The sequence below is a fragment of the Homarus americanus genome, unplaced genomic scaffold (genome assembly GCF_018991925.1).
Source record: "Homarus americanus isolate GMGI-L3 unplaced genomic scaffold, GMGI_Hamer_2.0 scaffold45698, whole genome shotgun sequence".
Classification (NCBI taxonomy): Eukaryota; Metazoa; Arthropoda; class Malacostraca; order Decapoda; family Nephropidae; genus Homarus; species Homarus americanus.
In genome coordinates this window covers 15,242,010-15,258,193 of record NW_024735554.1, presented here as the reverse complement: position 1 = coordinate 15,258,193, position 16,184 = coordinate 15,242,010, and the positions used below count along the sequence as shown (strand labels likewise).

Genomic DNA, 16,184 nt, shown 5'->3' with positions numbered 1-16,184 from the left:
AAGCGTTCCTGGTGTCTGTCTCCTTAATCCTTGGACGACTTAACACCTGCTAACAACCACTACTCACGTCTTAATTTACTGTTTCTGCATAAATTTCGGGACGATTATCTCCCGGATTATCACAGGGATTATGGAATTATCCGTGCGGGACAGCGTGAGGAAGGCGTAATCTGGATAATCTCAGGGCCAAGTTTACTTAGCGGACACATTGTTGGAGGAAGTTGGTGGTGATTGTTGCAGTGTTGGCTGGTCCAGGGTTTGACCCCATAAGCTGTCAACACGGGTTGTTGCTCCACGCAGATACACAGTTGAAAATTCCACTCCCTAGTGTGTGTGTGTGTGTGTTTGTGTGTGTGTGTTTGTGTGTGTGTGTAATAATAATAATAACAATAATAATAATAATAATAATAATAATAATAATAATAATAATAATAATAATAATAATAATAATAATAATAATAGTAATAATAATAATGATGATTAACGGTTTATTGAAAGAAAATGGCAGCCATAAGACTGAAAATATACCGTTATATAATTGGGGAATGGGTTACTTGTTTGACAAATAATATACAAGTAACATAAGTGATACAAATATGATATATAATAACTAGGCGCGGAGAATGTTATACTACAGGGCATCTCAACATAGAGACAGTGCAAAAAGGTAAGATTGACTGGGAGTGAACACACACTGGTTCATTACGAGTTGTGAATAATTTTTACAATGGTTGGGACTGGGCTGTTCTTACAGCGATCAGTGCTCGTAATGGGCTGGTTGCGGTTGTGGTGTCGAACAGCAATTCGCGGACGAGGGATCTCGGGTTGAAGCAGGGGCCTGTGTTGAGGATGGTGCAGAAGCTTCTCGTCAAATTTCCAAATGAGGTCGTGGTGATGGTCGGAGGAAGCCGAGAGGGTCAGTGTGTAGAGCGCCTCTTGATATGTGGAGTAGGAGGGGGAGAGAATAATCTTGCATGCCCATATAATTAGAAAGTGAATATTTCTCATAACTTTGTAAGATATGATTGATATATGGAAAAAAAAATCACAGCCAGTAGTTTTTCTACACATGAAAATGAAACAAACGTGTAAAAGGAAATTTTTAATCCCCCTACAGCAAAATATAATTGTTTATCAAGATTAAGAGAAATACCAAATAAGTGTTTAGTATTGGCTTTTCATATCACTAGTACCTAAGAAAATTGTTTGTAACATTGAATAATATCCTGATCACTGGGGTCTGATAAACACCGTTGTGGTCTCTATCTGTAATCCTTTTAGCTGTTGTCCGCGGCAAAAAAAAAAAAAAAAACCACACCCCACAACGTTTTATCGCATCAACCACACACTATACCACACTACACCACATCACACACCACACCACACACATGACACCATAAACTAAATCACACCACACCACACAACTCGTACTACTAATTTGCTGTCACTTGGAATCGAATATAACGATCATCGAGCTATGATACAATGATATGAGTTTTAAATATGTCACCTTCGTTGGTGAGTTCTGAGGTGACTCGAGAGGTCGATATGGGATCGGCAGGGCTGTCCACAGATGTTGCACGTGTGGAGGGCTACTTCTAGTGCGGGAGGGGCGGCGGCAGCGCCTTTCCGGCTCTGGCGCTTGTCCACCTCGGTATGCAGTCGGGCTAACTCGAAAGTATTGACTCCTTGTGTGGTGCTCCTCTAAGCGTTAGGGTGTGGCGTGATTGTCTCCCAGGTGATTTGGCATTTTTTCAGGTTTGTCTTAAGACTATCCTTATACCCTTTTCGTTGTCCGGCTGTGTTCGTTTACCATTCGTTAGGTGACTGTAAAGTAGCTGCTTTGTCGTCTATGCGGATAACATGGCCAGTCAAACGTAGTCGTTCATGGATAAAGGTAGCCTCGATGTTTCTACAGTTGGAGTCAGCGAAAATACTGGCATTTGTTCTTTTGTCTTCTCAGCGAACTCGGAGGATGGAACGTAGACTTCGCTGGTGAAAGTTTTCATGTGCTTTGAGGTGCCTCCTGCATGTAACCCATGTCTCACGGCCATATAGCAGGGTGGGGAGGACCACTGCTCGATATACCTGTACGTTCAACTTTGTAGATAATTTCAGCTCCCTACAGCTGAAGTCACGGGTACGGAGTCTGCCAAAGGCTTGAGATGCACATCTGATCCGATGTTGAATCTCTTCATCGATGTCCGCGGTGGTGGACAGGTGGGCCTCAAGAATCTGAAAGTGGGTAACATAATAGAGGGTAGTACCTAAGAAACCTAAACCCAACACTAAAAAGTCTATAGACGACCTTAGACCCTTTTGCCTTACTCCAACTTTCAGCAAGGTCCTTGAAGGGTTTGTAGTACCATTGGCCATGTCCGACATTCTCTCCTATGTTGACCCTGGACAATATGGTAACATCAAAAAATGCTTCACCACGCACTGATATTCTCACTGTTATTATTATTGTTGTTGATGTTGTGTAGATAAAGATATAATAATAAGAAAAAATGACAATACGCATTACACAGAATACAATATACTTTACTATACAAAAGTGTCTTATTCATATAGAAGGTTAAAAGTATATAATTGAATCACAATTGTCATGTCAGTCTCACTGAATGTGAACCAGAATCATCAAGGTCTCGTGTTTCTCGTTACAGCGTCGTCTCCCATGTCGTCCAGAAACTTCCCTCCGTCATTCTGGAACAGTAACTACCAGGTACCGTCATCGTCCTCCTCGTCGTCATCGTCTCGGCCTCCCAGTCTGGCGGGTCACTTAGGGGCATCGCCGGCTGAGCTGTATGACCCCTACCACGCAGGACTCCACCCCCTCCAGCCCCCCGCGCCTGACCCCTGGGCTGCTTATTCCTTGTCCTCGCAGGTAGGTTGTGTACATGTTTACCTGCCGGTGCTTAAACCCTGTAATTTCACAAGAGAACTTGACACTAACACCAATATTCCCTACAATATACTGATGTTACTTTCTATAGAGATCGCCTGAGGATTAGCCCTAACTTATTTCACCTGATAAGAAAGCACCCTAACGCTACCTAAATTCAATTAGGTTAGCGTTAAGGTGATTAATCATCAGGTGATATAACCTGGGGTTTATCTTCGGGTGATCTAACTACAAGAGTAAGGAAGTCAATACTGTTTCCTCTCTTTACTATAACAATGTTTTGAAAGTCAAACCCATAATAAGACAGACACTTGTATATCTTATTAAGACAGCCAAGATATGTTATTGCGAGTTATATATTCAATATTGATATTTACATCGCTGAGGAATGTTCTAAATATATTGCTGTTACCGATGTTAATGTTCATTTTCAGCCTAATATTGTTTCTAATAATGCTGGTCTTCACTATTATATATGCTAACGCAGGTCTTCAATAGCTCATAAATTAATGCTGATCTTCATTGTTGAGAAATACAGGAGTGAGAGACAGACTTCCTGGGACAGCAACAGGTAGATTAAACATTGCTCTATCCACGAGCCAGCCACTTGATGGTGAACGATGATTTTCATAGGTAACATGGTGGCGCTGATACTTCACTATGGAGTTTGTGTAACCGACTGAATAATTCCAATAACTTCAATACTCAATCGGGACTTGGAGGTCCACTGGAGTGTATAATAAAACATGTTGTGTAAATATATGATTATGTTGTGTAAATATAAAATTTATGTTGTGTAAAAATAAAATTATGTTGTGTACAAATAAAGTTATGCCGTAGGTGATCGTGGATGATAAACGAATGAGCAGCAGAATCAGTAGAGTCAAGACTAGGTGAAAGAATAATACGACACTACTTAATTGTTCACTAAAGTCAAGGTATAAAGTGGTTTGTGAGAGCCCACGAATCAGAACTCAGGGAAAAATGTCCTGGCCAAAACATAATTCATCAACTGACCAAAATCCTCGAGAATCACAAGGTGTAACTGAGTATGAGAATAAGTGTCATATAAGTACAGTACTTTAATATGTCTTGAAGGGACGGAGTTTTCGGAGCACCTGAACGGGACATGGTGTGAAGCGTTCCTTGTTAATGTCATAAGTCAAGGCAGATTCGTTCTCTGTGCCAGCAAAAACATGGTCATCATCTTTAGAAGAAGACGCCTGGAACAACTGCAGTTTCAACTGATGACTCCTTACGAATGAGCAATATCATACAAAGGACAGAATTCCCCCACGAAGTTAACATAGGTTACTCACTCTATATTACGTTACATTTGAAAAAGAAGACTGTATGACAAGCCCAAATACTGTTAAACATACATCTGGAGCCTAGAGACGTAGTGAAGAAAGCTGTTGATTGGGTGATAAAAGACTGGGAACTCAGAAAATGTACAGCTCCTCGTGATTTTCCTTAATATTCTGTATATACGAATATCGAAAGTTATATGAGCAACTAGTTTCAATCTGGAATAATTTCTGAAGGCAAAGAGGTGAAAAAGGGCTTTAAAATATATTGGTGGCCTAGAAAAATTTAAATAGATTAAACAGTGTTATAAAAAGGTAAGCGATGCTCGGTGTCCAGACGGTCACAGGGGTGTTCACGATCAATGATTCAGTTAATTAGAAGGTTTCGTCTGGAACCGGACCACTGGCGAAGAAACACTCACGTACACTAGCCTTGTAAATTAGGGTTTGTAAATGAACTGTAACAATTTGTACCTGCATTATTTGTTATTAAATACTGAATACACTATTAGTCTAATGTATATTAGCAAATCACTGTAAGTGATAGAAACCCCAAGGAATCAAGAGATAACGAGAGGACAAGGATGGAATAAGATAGTCGTGCTCTGTGCCCGAAACAGTATTTCACTAGTGCTAACCGGTCGACGAATGGTATGTAACCGGATTAAACTCTCACCTCTCCATACTCCCAACTCACGCCTTCCCTTACCGGTTGTGTCCACCAATCACGAACGTCCTTTTGTTCGTCCCAGATGTCTATCTTAAGTAAATAGATTATAGTTGCTCCACAAAGAGAGCGACAGAGAGGTGCTTGGAAGAAATCAAGATGGGTGGGTGAGGCAATATTCTGTGAGGATTCGAAGCACAGAGACCAAATACTGTATTTATGGATACATCGGGGTTCGAAACAAGTGCGAACTAGTCTCGGGATTTTGACCCACTAAATTTACACAGGTCTATCAGACCAGTCTAGCCTGCTGCTTAAACAGGACAAACCCCTGGCCATGGCAAGGTGTAACTCGCAGGTCACCTAATGATGACATGTATGCGACAAAATTAACTTATAAACCTTTGACAACCGAACCCTGGCCCGGAACTATTACAATTGTAACCGTTTCATTTGCTCAAGGATTCACTGATTTGATTTATTATTAGTAGTATTAGTATTAGTAGTATAACCCTCAATATGCCACAACTGACAACCATGACCCTCAACAGGCTTACGGTCACCGGAGTATGGCGCACGACGTGTACCAGGCGGCCATGTCGTCAGTGCCCTCGTCCTCACGTCCCTACCACCAGTACTCGTCCCTCTCCCTCCAGCCTCACCTGGCCAGGATCCCGGGTGTCACAGCCGTCGGCTCTCAAGTGAGTCCACTACTGCTTTACCTCCGTGTGCTGACTTGGTGACCCAAGTCACCCCAGTGGATACCTGCTGACCTGACTCTTAATCTGTTGACTTGACTTCCTACTAGATGACCAAACAGTTTGTGTTTGGGACTCGGTAATCTGACTCCCTATCCCTGACTAATTTGTTATCTTGGCGTCACACTAGTCAGATCACACCACTTGACTACCTCTACATGAAGAGTCCAAATAGTTTCCTGGTTATCTGACTCACTAATCACATTACTGAACACTGAGTCGTTCCTCTGATGTGAACATACGAACATAAAAACATAAGAACTTAAGAATGGAGGAAACTGCAGCGGGGCCTATTGGCCTATCCTAGGCAGCCCTGTTTACACCCAACCCTATCGATCATATATTCGTCCAACCTACAATACGAGTATATTTGAAACTACCCAGCGCATTCGAGTTAATGAAGATATTCGGTAAGTTTCACTCATCCACTAGTCTATTTCCAAACCAGTGTTTACCTATCTCGCGTCTAAATCTAAATTTGTGTAATTTAAAACCATTGCTATGAGTTCGCTCCTGGTTGGATAGTTTAAGGGAGTATACTATGGTTTATTTACCTGACTCACTCACTATTGACACCTTGCTTGTGTAACCGGTAACCAGTAAGCTGAATGTTTTTATCTCTTGACTGACTATGGTGTGACGGTGAACAACTTAACTTGCACTTTCTGTCTCAATAATTCAACCTTCTGGACTGACTCACTATTCAATTACCTCGTTTTCCACACGACGAGCTAATTGTGCATCTATTGAATAAACTATTGAATTTCAGCTTTTTTAATTGTCTTCACTTCTTGACCTATGAAAATGGCTCCGCTACCTGCTACCTACACACTGCTTTAAGCCCACAACCCCAATCAGATTTAAACTCACAACCTCACACTAAATTAAACACCCAACTCCACCACTGTCTTATCCCAACTGTGTCGACAAATAAGTGTTATTCTCACTTGCATCGACAAATGATTCTAAAAAAAATCTGTTATGTCGACAGATATGTAAGGAGGCCTGTCGACAAAGAAGTATTAACCACAGTAGTGTGTCTAAAATCTCACTTGTGTCGACAGATGGGTATGGCCAAGCCTGAGAGCTGGGGGGCGAGGTACCACGATGCTTTCACCAGTCCAGACTTTTCCCACGGCCTTGACACCAACTATTCAGCGCCTCACTATCCGAACGTACCAGGTCAGTGTCCACCCAGGTCATCAGTCACAGGTCATTTTAAAACATCTTAAGAAAATGCGTATATATTTAAGTCAGGTATATATATTTTAGACATCATAGTTTATTACTGGCAAATTTAGACCATCACAAGTCATCACCTGTAAATTTAAGTCATCATAAGATGCAGATCCTCTCAGATCATCGCAGTTAAACTTACGTATTGCCAGGCATCACAAGTAAACATTTTTTTCATGTCAGGTAAGCTTAGGTAATCTTAGGTCATCACAGGTAAGCTTAGTCCCTGTCAGATCATCACAGGTAAGCTTAAATCCTCTCACGTCATCACAAGTAAGCTTAGGTCCTGTCAGGTCATCACAGGTAAGATTAGAGTCCCCTTAGGTCATTATAGGCAAACTCACGTTACTCAGAATATTACAAACCATCTGTCCTGTGTTGCAAAACGGCCAAAAACAAGAGCAACACAAACTTTCCCTTCACTCTCTTTCACTCTCTATTATGTGTTCTGCTGTGGTGTTCCTTTCCCACTACCTGACACTTATATATCAACACAAACTCCTCCTTTATTCTGCTATTATTCAATCAGTCTTACTGTTAATGTGTGTTATCCTATGATGTTCATCTTCCAACAATAAGACCCTGCATTTGGTTAATATTAGTCACTACACACAACTCACCATCACTCATCAACAACAAATCCATCTCAGGAACCAATCTACGCCTCGCTCGCTCATCCCCTCCCCCCACTAGTCAGCCAGCCAACCCCCAGAAGGAAGCTGAAATTTTGGTTGGATGGCATCTGTGTGTTCCATACAAACCAACTTGCTGGATATCAAGGTTGTAGTCAGTGGATTAACACCTGGATGGCTGTCACTCAGACAGATCACATCAAATGTTATAAATGACATCATCAAATTGTGAATCTACTGCAGGCATTGATTTGCAACCAGGTGCGCGATTTAGTTGATCTGTCTGTTAATTTCTATATTTTGAGGGTCAAGGAGTAAGAATATGGTAATAAAGGTGCACTCTGACCATGTATTAATCACCAAGCGCAACAGATGAATGTGTAACATAACAGGCTACATTTACAAATGTTATCACTTGATATGTTCCAAGTTGCGTTTCAGCAGAACTGCAGCATCCTTGAGCATCACACTTTGTACATGCATCTGTTAAGATTTGAAACATTTCCAGTTGGCAGTATTGCATTTCTTGTTGCTGCCACAAGCTACAATCATGACACAAACAGCTGGTATGGCAGGAAGTGTACTTGGCGTCCATCTCTAGTTTCCTTTCATCCTGATGTTGATGATGGCGGTGTAGCATTTTCACAATTGTTGCAGTTGTCAACTCCCAAACACAACTTTGCCTTGTAATCTGCTCTTGTGTAATGTAACTTAAGAGAATCATTCGTGAGTGGAAGATTTCCCATCTCCTTTTACCCCTTCCGGAATTAGTTGAGCCTTGCTTTGTTAAGACCAGGAAAGCAGTTAGGAGCAGAGTAAAGGCGGCGGACAAACTCTCCCATATCCTCCGCTGGGCATTACGCTCAACACCATTCATAAGGTGCGGATGTTTGTTGAATTCCTTTCTTGCCAAACCCAGGAAAAGAAGATGCTGTACTTGATTCAGTCACTGCATGGAAACCCAATAGGTTATCTTCTTCAGTGTTTGATAACGCTTGAATTATTTCATCCACACAATAGTCCCTCGAAAGAAGTGGAGGAGGAGGAGGAGAAAGACCTCTGAATATTTATAATTCTATATTATGCGCTTACATCCTCCCTTGTAGCCTCGAGCCGCTACTTCATGATCACAGGTTAGATTGGCCAAGGTACAGTACTTCTGGTTGTAGATGCAGCTTTCCCGGGAGAGACGGAGCCTCCATCTACGATCAGTTTACAGTCATTGGGTACTTCCTGGCATCGTTTCATAAGGTCATTGAATCTGAATGTAGCAAGATCTGCTCTAACCTAGAAAAAAGATACTAACTGTGCCCATAACTGTGGTACAGTAGTGAAACTTTGCCATGACAAATGACCTTGCCGATTGGTCTCTCGGCCTTTTTACCTCACTTCATTTTTGTGTGAGTTTTAATGGAATTGGAGCCGGTATATCAGTCAAAAATGACACCTGATTTGGTAGCACCTTGACTGAAGTGTAAAAAAATTACCTCAGTAAAATTTTCTCCAAAATTAGCAAATAACAAAGTCAATCGGTTTTCCATGCTTTGAATTAATGCACGCCCATCAATAAGGGGTACAGGTTCTCTAGTAATCATATAATCAAGAGGTAAGGATCTTCATCAAAACAACTCGAAATAAAATAAATATAACCCATACCCACAACCTTACATTAACAATGAGAAAATAAAAATTACGAGTCATCTTACAATAACAATGAAAAATTAATGAAAGAAGAAAAATCTTCCCCATTGAGAGCACTGTCTTCTGTCTGGTCAGGACACACACACACACACACACAGCTGGATCATTTTCCACTCCCTGGATTTTGCGTCGTAGCTGGAGACTCTGACACTCAGTTTCTGGAACTTAGTTCCTCTTCTGGGCTCAGACCACCCTTATCCATAGCCCAAACACACCCAAGCCGGTATCAACCAACACGAGTGGAAAGTGATGACGTTTGTACATTCTCCCCAAAAAGTATCGGCCCTTTTCTCATCGATACAGTGTGTCACAATGGACGAATATTTCCGATCACTAATTGTGATTCCTGCATTATGTTGGTAGGCCTTCCTTCCTAGTATCTATGAGGTTGCCAGTTATTTTTTTCTGGCATTTGTTGTAAATTTGTAATTATGGTGAATCACCTTGCTCCTTCTTTAGTAGAATAATGATATTAATGTAGCGAAAATATGTCACCGGCAGTCAAATAGTGGGTGTTGTCTGCTGGAAATCCATGACCAACACTATATTGTACCTGAGACTCATTGGAAAACACAGCTTGCACCGACAGACATCGTCTCGTAGTGTGAATCAGATAATGTTCCATTGCCAGCACGAATCATGATATGATAAGTTATTTTCAGAATTGTTACCTCATCAATTGAGGTAGAAATAATATCGAAATGCAGCAGATCATAATGTCATTGTAATTATACAACTGTAATCACAATGTTTGCAAATGACTGTAATATCGGATCATAGTGTTTCATATTTCGTTCGAAGCGAGTCCACTGTAACCTCGGTTCATGAAAATATAGTACTTTATATTCCTATTTGGCAACCCATCCCCAAGAGCTGAAATAGTATCTAAGGTGCATAGATCAGCGGGGTTAGTCATGAAGTTATTGGTTTTGCATATGGTATCACAATTCATCCTATTTCATTACATTATGCAGATACCATGGTGATTAACTGGTGCAAGAAGAAAGCACGAAAGGTGCAACTCACAATCAGAAATACCAACCGAACCGAGACTGTTGTACACGTGTTATTGTGATCATTTCCAAATGCATCAGGCCCAGGAGGGCCGATACTTTTGGGGGAGAGTGTACTGTACCTCCGACCAGCTCAGAAAGACGGCCGCTTACCATCTGCCTCCACTTACCCACGTCGACCATGAGAAAGAAAGTGAGCAATCAGCACAAGTATTTAATATAACTACCCGATGCCTAGTTGGACAGTTCCAGCTATGTCACACCTTCACCCCCCTTCCTAGAAAAGAAAATTGTAAACTTTCTTTACACATACACTAAATAATCTGCACCAACGTTGAACCTTTAATAAAATTAACAGTAAGCACACAGATGTTATAAATAAACTAATAGTTTGTGGTCAGTTTCAAAAACAATAGATCTTCAGTACAAATATCCTAAAAACTTCTGTATCCTCATACAATTGCAAGGCATTCCAATTCGATAACAGCGTATCTTCTTTCCCCGGGTAAAAGCACCGCTCAAAAGTCCCGTCTTAGAAGCGTCGATCATTAGGTAGAAGGGCTTAGAAAGGTCTGGCAGCATCAATGCACGGTCGGATGAAGAATAGGCCTTCCGACATATGAAAGGCTTCTCCTCAGCTCCAACACGTTAGCTTTCTTCTTTCTGGTCAGTTCCGTCAATGGTGCTGCAACAGTAGCATAATGGGGTATACATTTCTGGTATTATCTGGATACGACCTAAGACGGATTGAAGTTCTGTTTTCATATTAGGACGAACTGAATAACTAATTTTCTCAACTTTGTTCCTCATGGGCCACATATTATCTCTACTGGTTTTATGTTCAAGATACTCCAATTTATTCATTCCCACAAAATATTTATAAGGCTTTAAGCTCTAGCACGTCCTGTAACGCATCTAAGTGTTCTCGCCAGGTGTGAGTGTACACTATCAGATCATCTAAAAAATGTTGCACTCTCTTTATCCCCTGGAACACCATGCGAATAAACTTATTAAAGGTAGCTGGAGCGTTGACTAGGCCAAATATAAACACCTAAAATGAAATAAACCTAAATCTGTCTGGAAGGCTATGTACTCCCTACTAATGTATCATCACTTAGAAGTACTTGCCAATATCATTCACACAAGTCTACCTTAGAAAAATAATTGGGGCTAGCAAGGATATGGTTTACTATCACAAACTGTAATGGCATTAAGTGTTCTGAAATTAAGACAGATTCTATGTAAATTGCCATTTTTTTTTACATCCACCATTTGAAGGTTCGATGGTGCCCGCTTTCCGCACGTCTACTATCTCCTTGTTCACTTCGTCTCTGATAGCATAGGCATTTTATAAGGCCTTATCCTGATAACATCCTGTTGTACATTTTTTTAGGGGGATTAGCCCACCCGGGTACGGAGACCTGACCCACATCGGAGCCTGGGGGGCGAAAATGTAATAATAATAATAATAATAATAATAATAATAATAATAATAATAATAATAAAAAAAAAAAATAATAATAATAATAATAATAATAATAATAATAAACAATATATGTATGTTGTGTTGTCAATAGTAAGAGAAACAATTGAGGCCCTGCAATTGTGTGTAAATGAGGCAGAAAGTCAGATCAGCAACCTGGAACTTGGCCACAATTTTTGCGATGCCATATGTCAGCAGGGTCTACCATTAGACAATACATTGTACTTCCAATAAGTTCCCAGACTATCTGACAACATCTTACTGAACCTCTGTAATAACTATCTGACCTGTTGTTGTTGGTCAGAGTGAAGCTCTTCACTAACACTGACGATCTAGAGAGTTTACTTTTGGACCAGTGAAGGTAGAGACTGCCGCGGTTCCTGCTCGTCGTCGTATTCTTCCACCACAATACAGCCTTCCTCCACTCTGGTAACAGAAGCTCAGGAAGACCAGACTACACTAACTACAGAGCTTCCAAAGCAAGTGTTTGAGGTTAGACAGAGGCCAAGAGCCACCCTACCAGGTGACAGTGGAGACCACCCACTTTAGGAAAAAGACGGAGACCTTTAACGTCAGGCGTCATTGCCTAGGGAAGAAGGTTTGGGAAAAGCTCCTGGAAGACCCTCACAGCCCAGACCACTCACGCGGGGAAGACATCAACGGAGGGCGATCCCACACCTGGTGACTCCAGAGTCTACCCGCACTCCAACAACCCAACCCGCAACCCTTCTACTGTATGACCGCCACAACGATCCACCTTAGATTAAAACTCAGATGATATAAAATCACATTTAACAAGTCACAATCTAGTGAGTCCATTGTGCAACCTCATCCTAAATCCTAGGTTAGCTTAGTTAACCAACAAATTCCGTAATATGTAAAACAAGGGGTGTCGTCCCCCTCTGTTTAACTCATTAAATTTCTTTTCCAACCTTTCCCCCCACGATTATCTGTTGTGACCTCTCTATCCTTCACGTATGGCCGTGCAAAGAGCCTCAGCAAACCTTCCATCCTTTCCCCACCTTAACCTAAAAAAAAAAAGCCTTGTAAGTATTGTCAACCCTAGAAATGTATCTCTAACATATTGGCATATTGGCATGAAATAAATTAATTTTCCTATTCATCTGATTTCATAATCCATATGGTCTCTCTTCCTAACAACCTTTTTAGTACCTTTCCACTGTAGGAGCAATTTGTTCGAATCTGTAGGCAAATTAAGCAATACCATATCCCCACATGAAATTTTCTATCGACTGAAGTTTTACGATAGTAGAATCTGTTATCTCCTTGAGATTTTCTTAGTTCCTCGTGAGCCAATCTGCAGGTGGCGCAAAATGGTTAGTGGCCCTCTGACTGTACAGTAGCACGAACGGGGAAAATCCTAAACTCACCTGTTGAGCTTCTCTGTGGGCGAACAGGTCTGCGAGAAAATATCGATTCGAGGTGGTAGGCTGTTCAGAACATATTCATTTAAGTTTAAACATGGATTTAAGGGTCCCATTGAATTTCTCATCCAGAGTATTTCCCATGGCATGGTAAGGGGTCGTAAGCAGGTGTTTGATGGACAATAGTCGCCGATTTCATCATGCCGGATGTGAACTAGGATCCTCGGTCCGAGACTATCTCCTCCGGGACTCCCACCCGGCAGAAAATATCCAGTAGCGCCTCCGCCACACGCCCTGTCTCGATACCTGGTAATGGGACAGCCTCAGGATAACAAGTAGCATAATCGACCACAGTCAAGATGCACAGTATAGTGTGCTCCACTCCCGCGTTTACCACTCAACGTTGCTAATCCTCTCTCTCCTTGTGATGTGAACCCCGAACTCTGAAGTGTGAATTCGAACCATTCGCTAGTGAGATGGAAGGAGAAGGAAGAGGTCTGCTGGGGACGTGTTTTTCTGTAAGGGGGGAGGGGGAGACGGGATACTGGGACCGATGACGTGTATATCAGTTGTGAAAGATTACAATACACAATATAACTTTAACAATACCGACGGGGTCTCTCAGCTGAGTGTAATTGTCTAGCACTAGCCAGATGAAAATACTAAAGTCACAATAGGATGAGAGGGGAATGAATTCATGTTCTAAGTAAGGTGTTCCTTTGCAAAAGGGGGCATTTATGAGCAAATGGATTATGGATATGTTTAAATCTATAGATTGTAGACGCAGGAAAATTTTGTTTAATCCCTTGACTACGAAGTGGAACTTCCCCAACTGAATAAAATCGTTTAGCGGTAACCTGAATAACATATATATAAGAAGACATCATACTGAAGGGATTAATTAGCACTCAAAACATTCAAGAAATGGGCACCGCATATTTATTGTAATACAAACTTTATGTAAACAAAACTAGTTCAGTTGGCAGCAGCCCGGTATGGCATCAGCCAATCACATAATTCAGTTGTGCCAAACAGTAGATGTGGAAAAAATGTATTATTAATTTTGTCATTATTACTAAATGTGCAATTTATTGTGCAAGGCGATATGGTTCTTGCTTAAAAGTCTTAAGTAATAATGTTTCTTCTATATTGTGCACATTAGACTCCCCACTCCCCCACCCTCCCTGCCTCCACCACCCAACTCCTACTTTGGGTTGCTGATAGTTGAATCGGTGAACGGAAATAAAATCACAGGAAAAAAGTCACATGACTTTTATACATCGACAACACAATATATATATGATGGCATTGCACGTAGGTTAGATTAAGTTAGGTTAGGTTAGGTTAGGTTTTTTTCCGTGCCTTTTTTCTGTGACTTTTTTTCTTGTGACTTTTTTTCCTGGATTCGTTGAATCACTGCAGACCATTTACGCAGCAGAATAATGTTGTCTTCTTATTTTGTTGAAGCAGTTATGATGAAAATACAAATACAAGTTAATATCCAATATTTCAAGAAATAGTCACGAACTTATGCAATAAAATCATTTTTGTTTGATTGTCCATTATTTGGTAATTGTATCGCATAGGCAGACTCACGTCAGAATATTGAGGGTATAAGGTGCAACAATTAAAACACTTAGAGTGTGTGGAACTGTCGTTTATTCTAACTAACGCTTATTAATGTGAACGAGTAGCTACGACAAATAACTCCCACACCCTGGCTGCCTGGCCGTATTGATCGGGGGTGGTTATTGGCTTTTTGAGATTTGGCAATTTTGGGGAACCATCTATGGTTGTTGTCGTTGCCTGGTGAGAGCCCTTGTAGGAATTCTTGTTCTGATCGTTCTATATTTTATCAAATTCTGCTGGCCAGGGTGTGCAGCTGCTGGTTGATGGGTCTTATTCTGAGGCCTCTACTGCCCGAATTTTGAACGGTAGTTTGTGCCTTGGATTTGAGCATGGCTCAGGCGTGCGAATCGGGATTCCTCTATCCGAGATTTCCTGCAGTGGATTAACCATGTTCAGAGCATCGGCTTGAACCCCAGATCAGGTAATCTGTTTCATTTTCTTCAATTACGAGCAAGGATTCGAGCACTAAAATTCCAGCCAATCATGTTTAATTTCCACCATTACAACAGCCAATCACCATCGAGAGTAATGTTATAAGATTATGGCGGCAACTATGACTCGACAAATTATAAGGCTTCACGGTACTGTGTTACAACGTGGCTGTGTTGTTATATGATAGCAAAGATATTCATAGAGGAAGAAAAATTACCTACAAATTGTAGATATAATCCGGGACACGTGTCAATATTCATAACCAAAGCAAGATGAATCAATGCAGGGCGTGGTAACCTGAGTAGGTTCGGTAAGGTTTCTTTCTGTTCTTTTAACCCCACATTTCCCCTGATTAAGAAAACACTTTCCTTTATTAATACATTAAAATCAAGATGCACTCAGCATTGATCCAATTATATTGAAATTACACCAAATTAGTTTTCCTAAAGAAAATTACTCAAAATAAAGAAGCGTCAGCGTTCTTTACATTTACCTACTTGATCTTCATGGACCCTAAACACGAAAGTGTAGTAACACGTTACCATAACTCTTTCAGTAACCAGAATCTTTCCTTCCCGGAAGCTATTCGTTGTGATGAATCTCAAAGCAATCATCAGGTGATGAATGGGAGGTGGAGGTGAACCACAGCCAACAGGTCTGTCAAGAGGATGCTCCATATCACGGAAAACATCAAGGAAATCTCCCTTGCTGAACCTATATCATTGTCTTAATTGCGTGTCATCATAAAAATTGATAGGATTCTGTCTATCTACCATCAGTCTTCTCTCTACAAAATTTCTAATTTGACTATGATATACAAACTTCTTTACAGTATTGTTAAATTACAGTAATTGTAGGTTTGTGTTCTCTTTCCTTGGACAATTATTTTGTGTTTTTCCCAAAAACTAATATATTTTTTTTTTACTTTGTAGTTACAATGTATGTTTTCCTGCAGGTCTAGAGACCGGGGTGCCGCAGGAAGGAGCGAAAGATCTCTACTGGTTTTAAGGACACGTGGCGATATTAGTGAGCAGTA

The 16,184-nt window shown here is 40.9% G+C and overlaps 1 protein-coding gene across 1 annotated transcript in view; it reads left to right on the top strand.

Moving 5' to 3' along the window:
* LOC121871550 (protein vestigial-like) overlaps positions 1 to 16,184 on the top strand; it is a 74,121-nt gene extending 57,937 nt beyond the window's left edge. Inside the window, exons 2-6 of the mRNA XM_042373994.1 lie at positions 2,341 to 2,414; positions 2,667 to 2,887; positions 5,431 to 5,580; positions 6,702 to 6,819; positions 16,104 to 16,184. Coding sequence (XP_042229928.1) covers positions 2,341 to 2,414; positions 2,667 to 2,887; positions 5,431 to 5,580; positions 6,702 to 6,819; positions 16,104 to 16,156 — 616 coding nt within the window. The 3' untranslated portion in view covers positions 16,157 to 16,184. The remainder of the gene's footprint in view (positions 1 to 2,340; positions 2,415 to 2,666; positions 2,888 to 5,430; positions 5,581 to 6,701; positions 6,820 to 16,103) is intronic.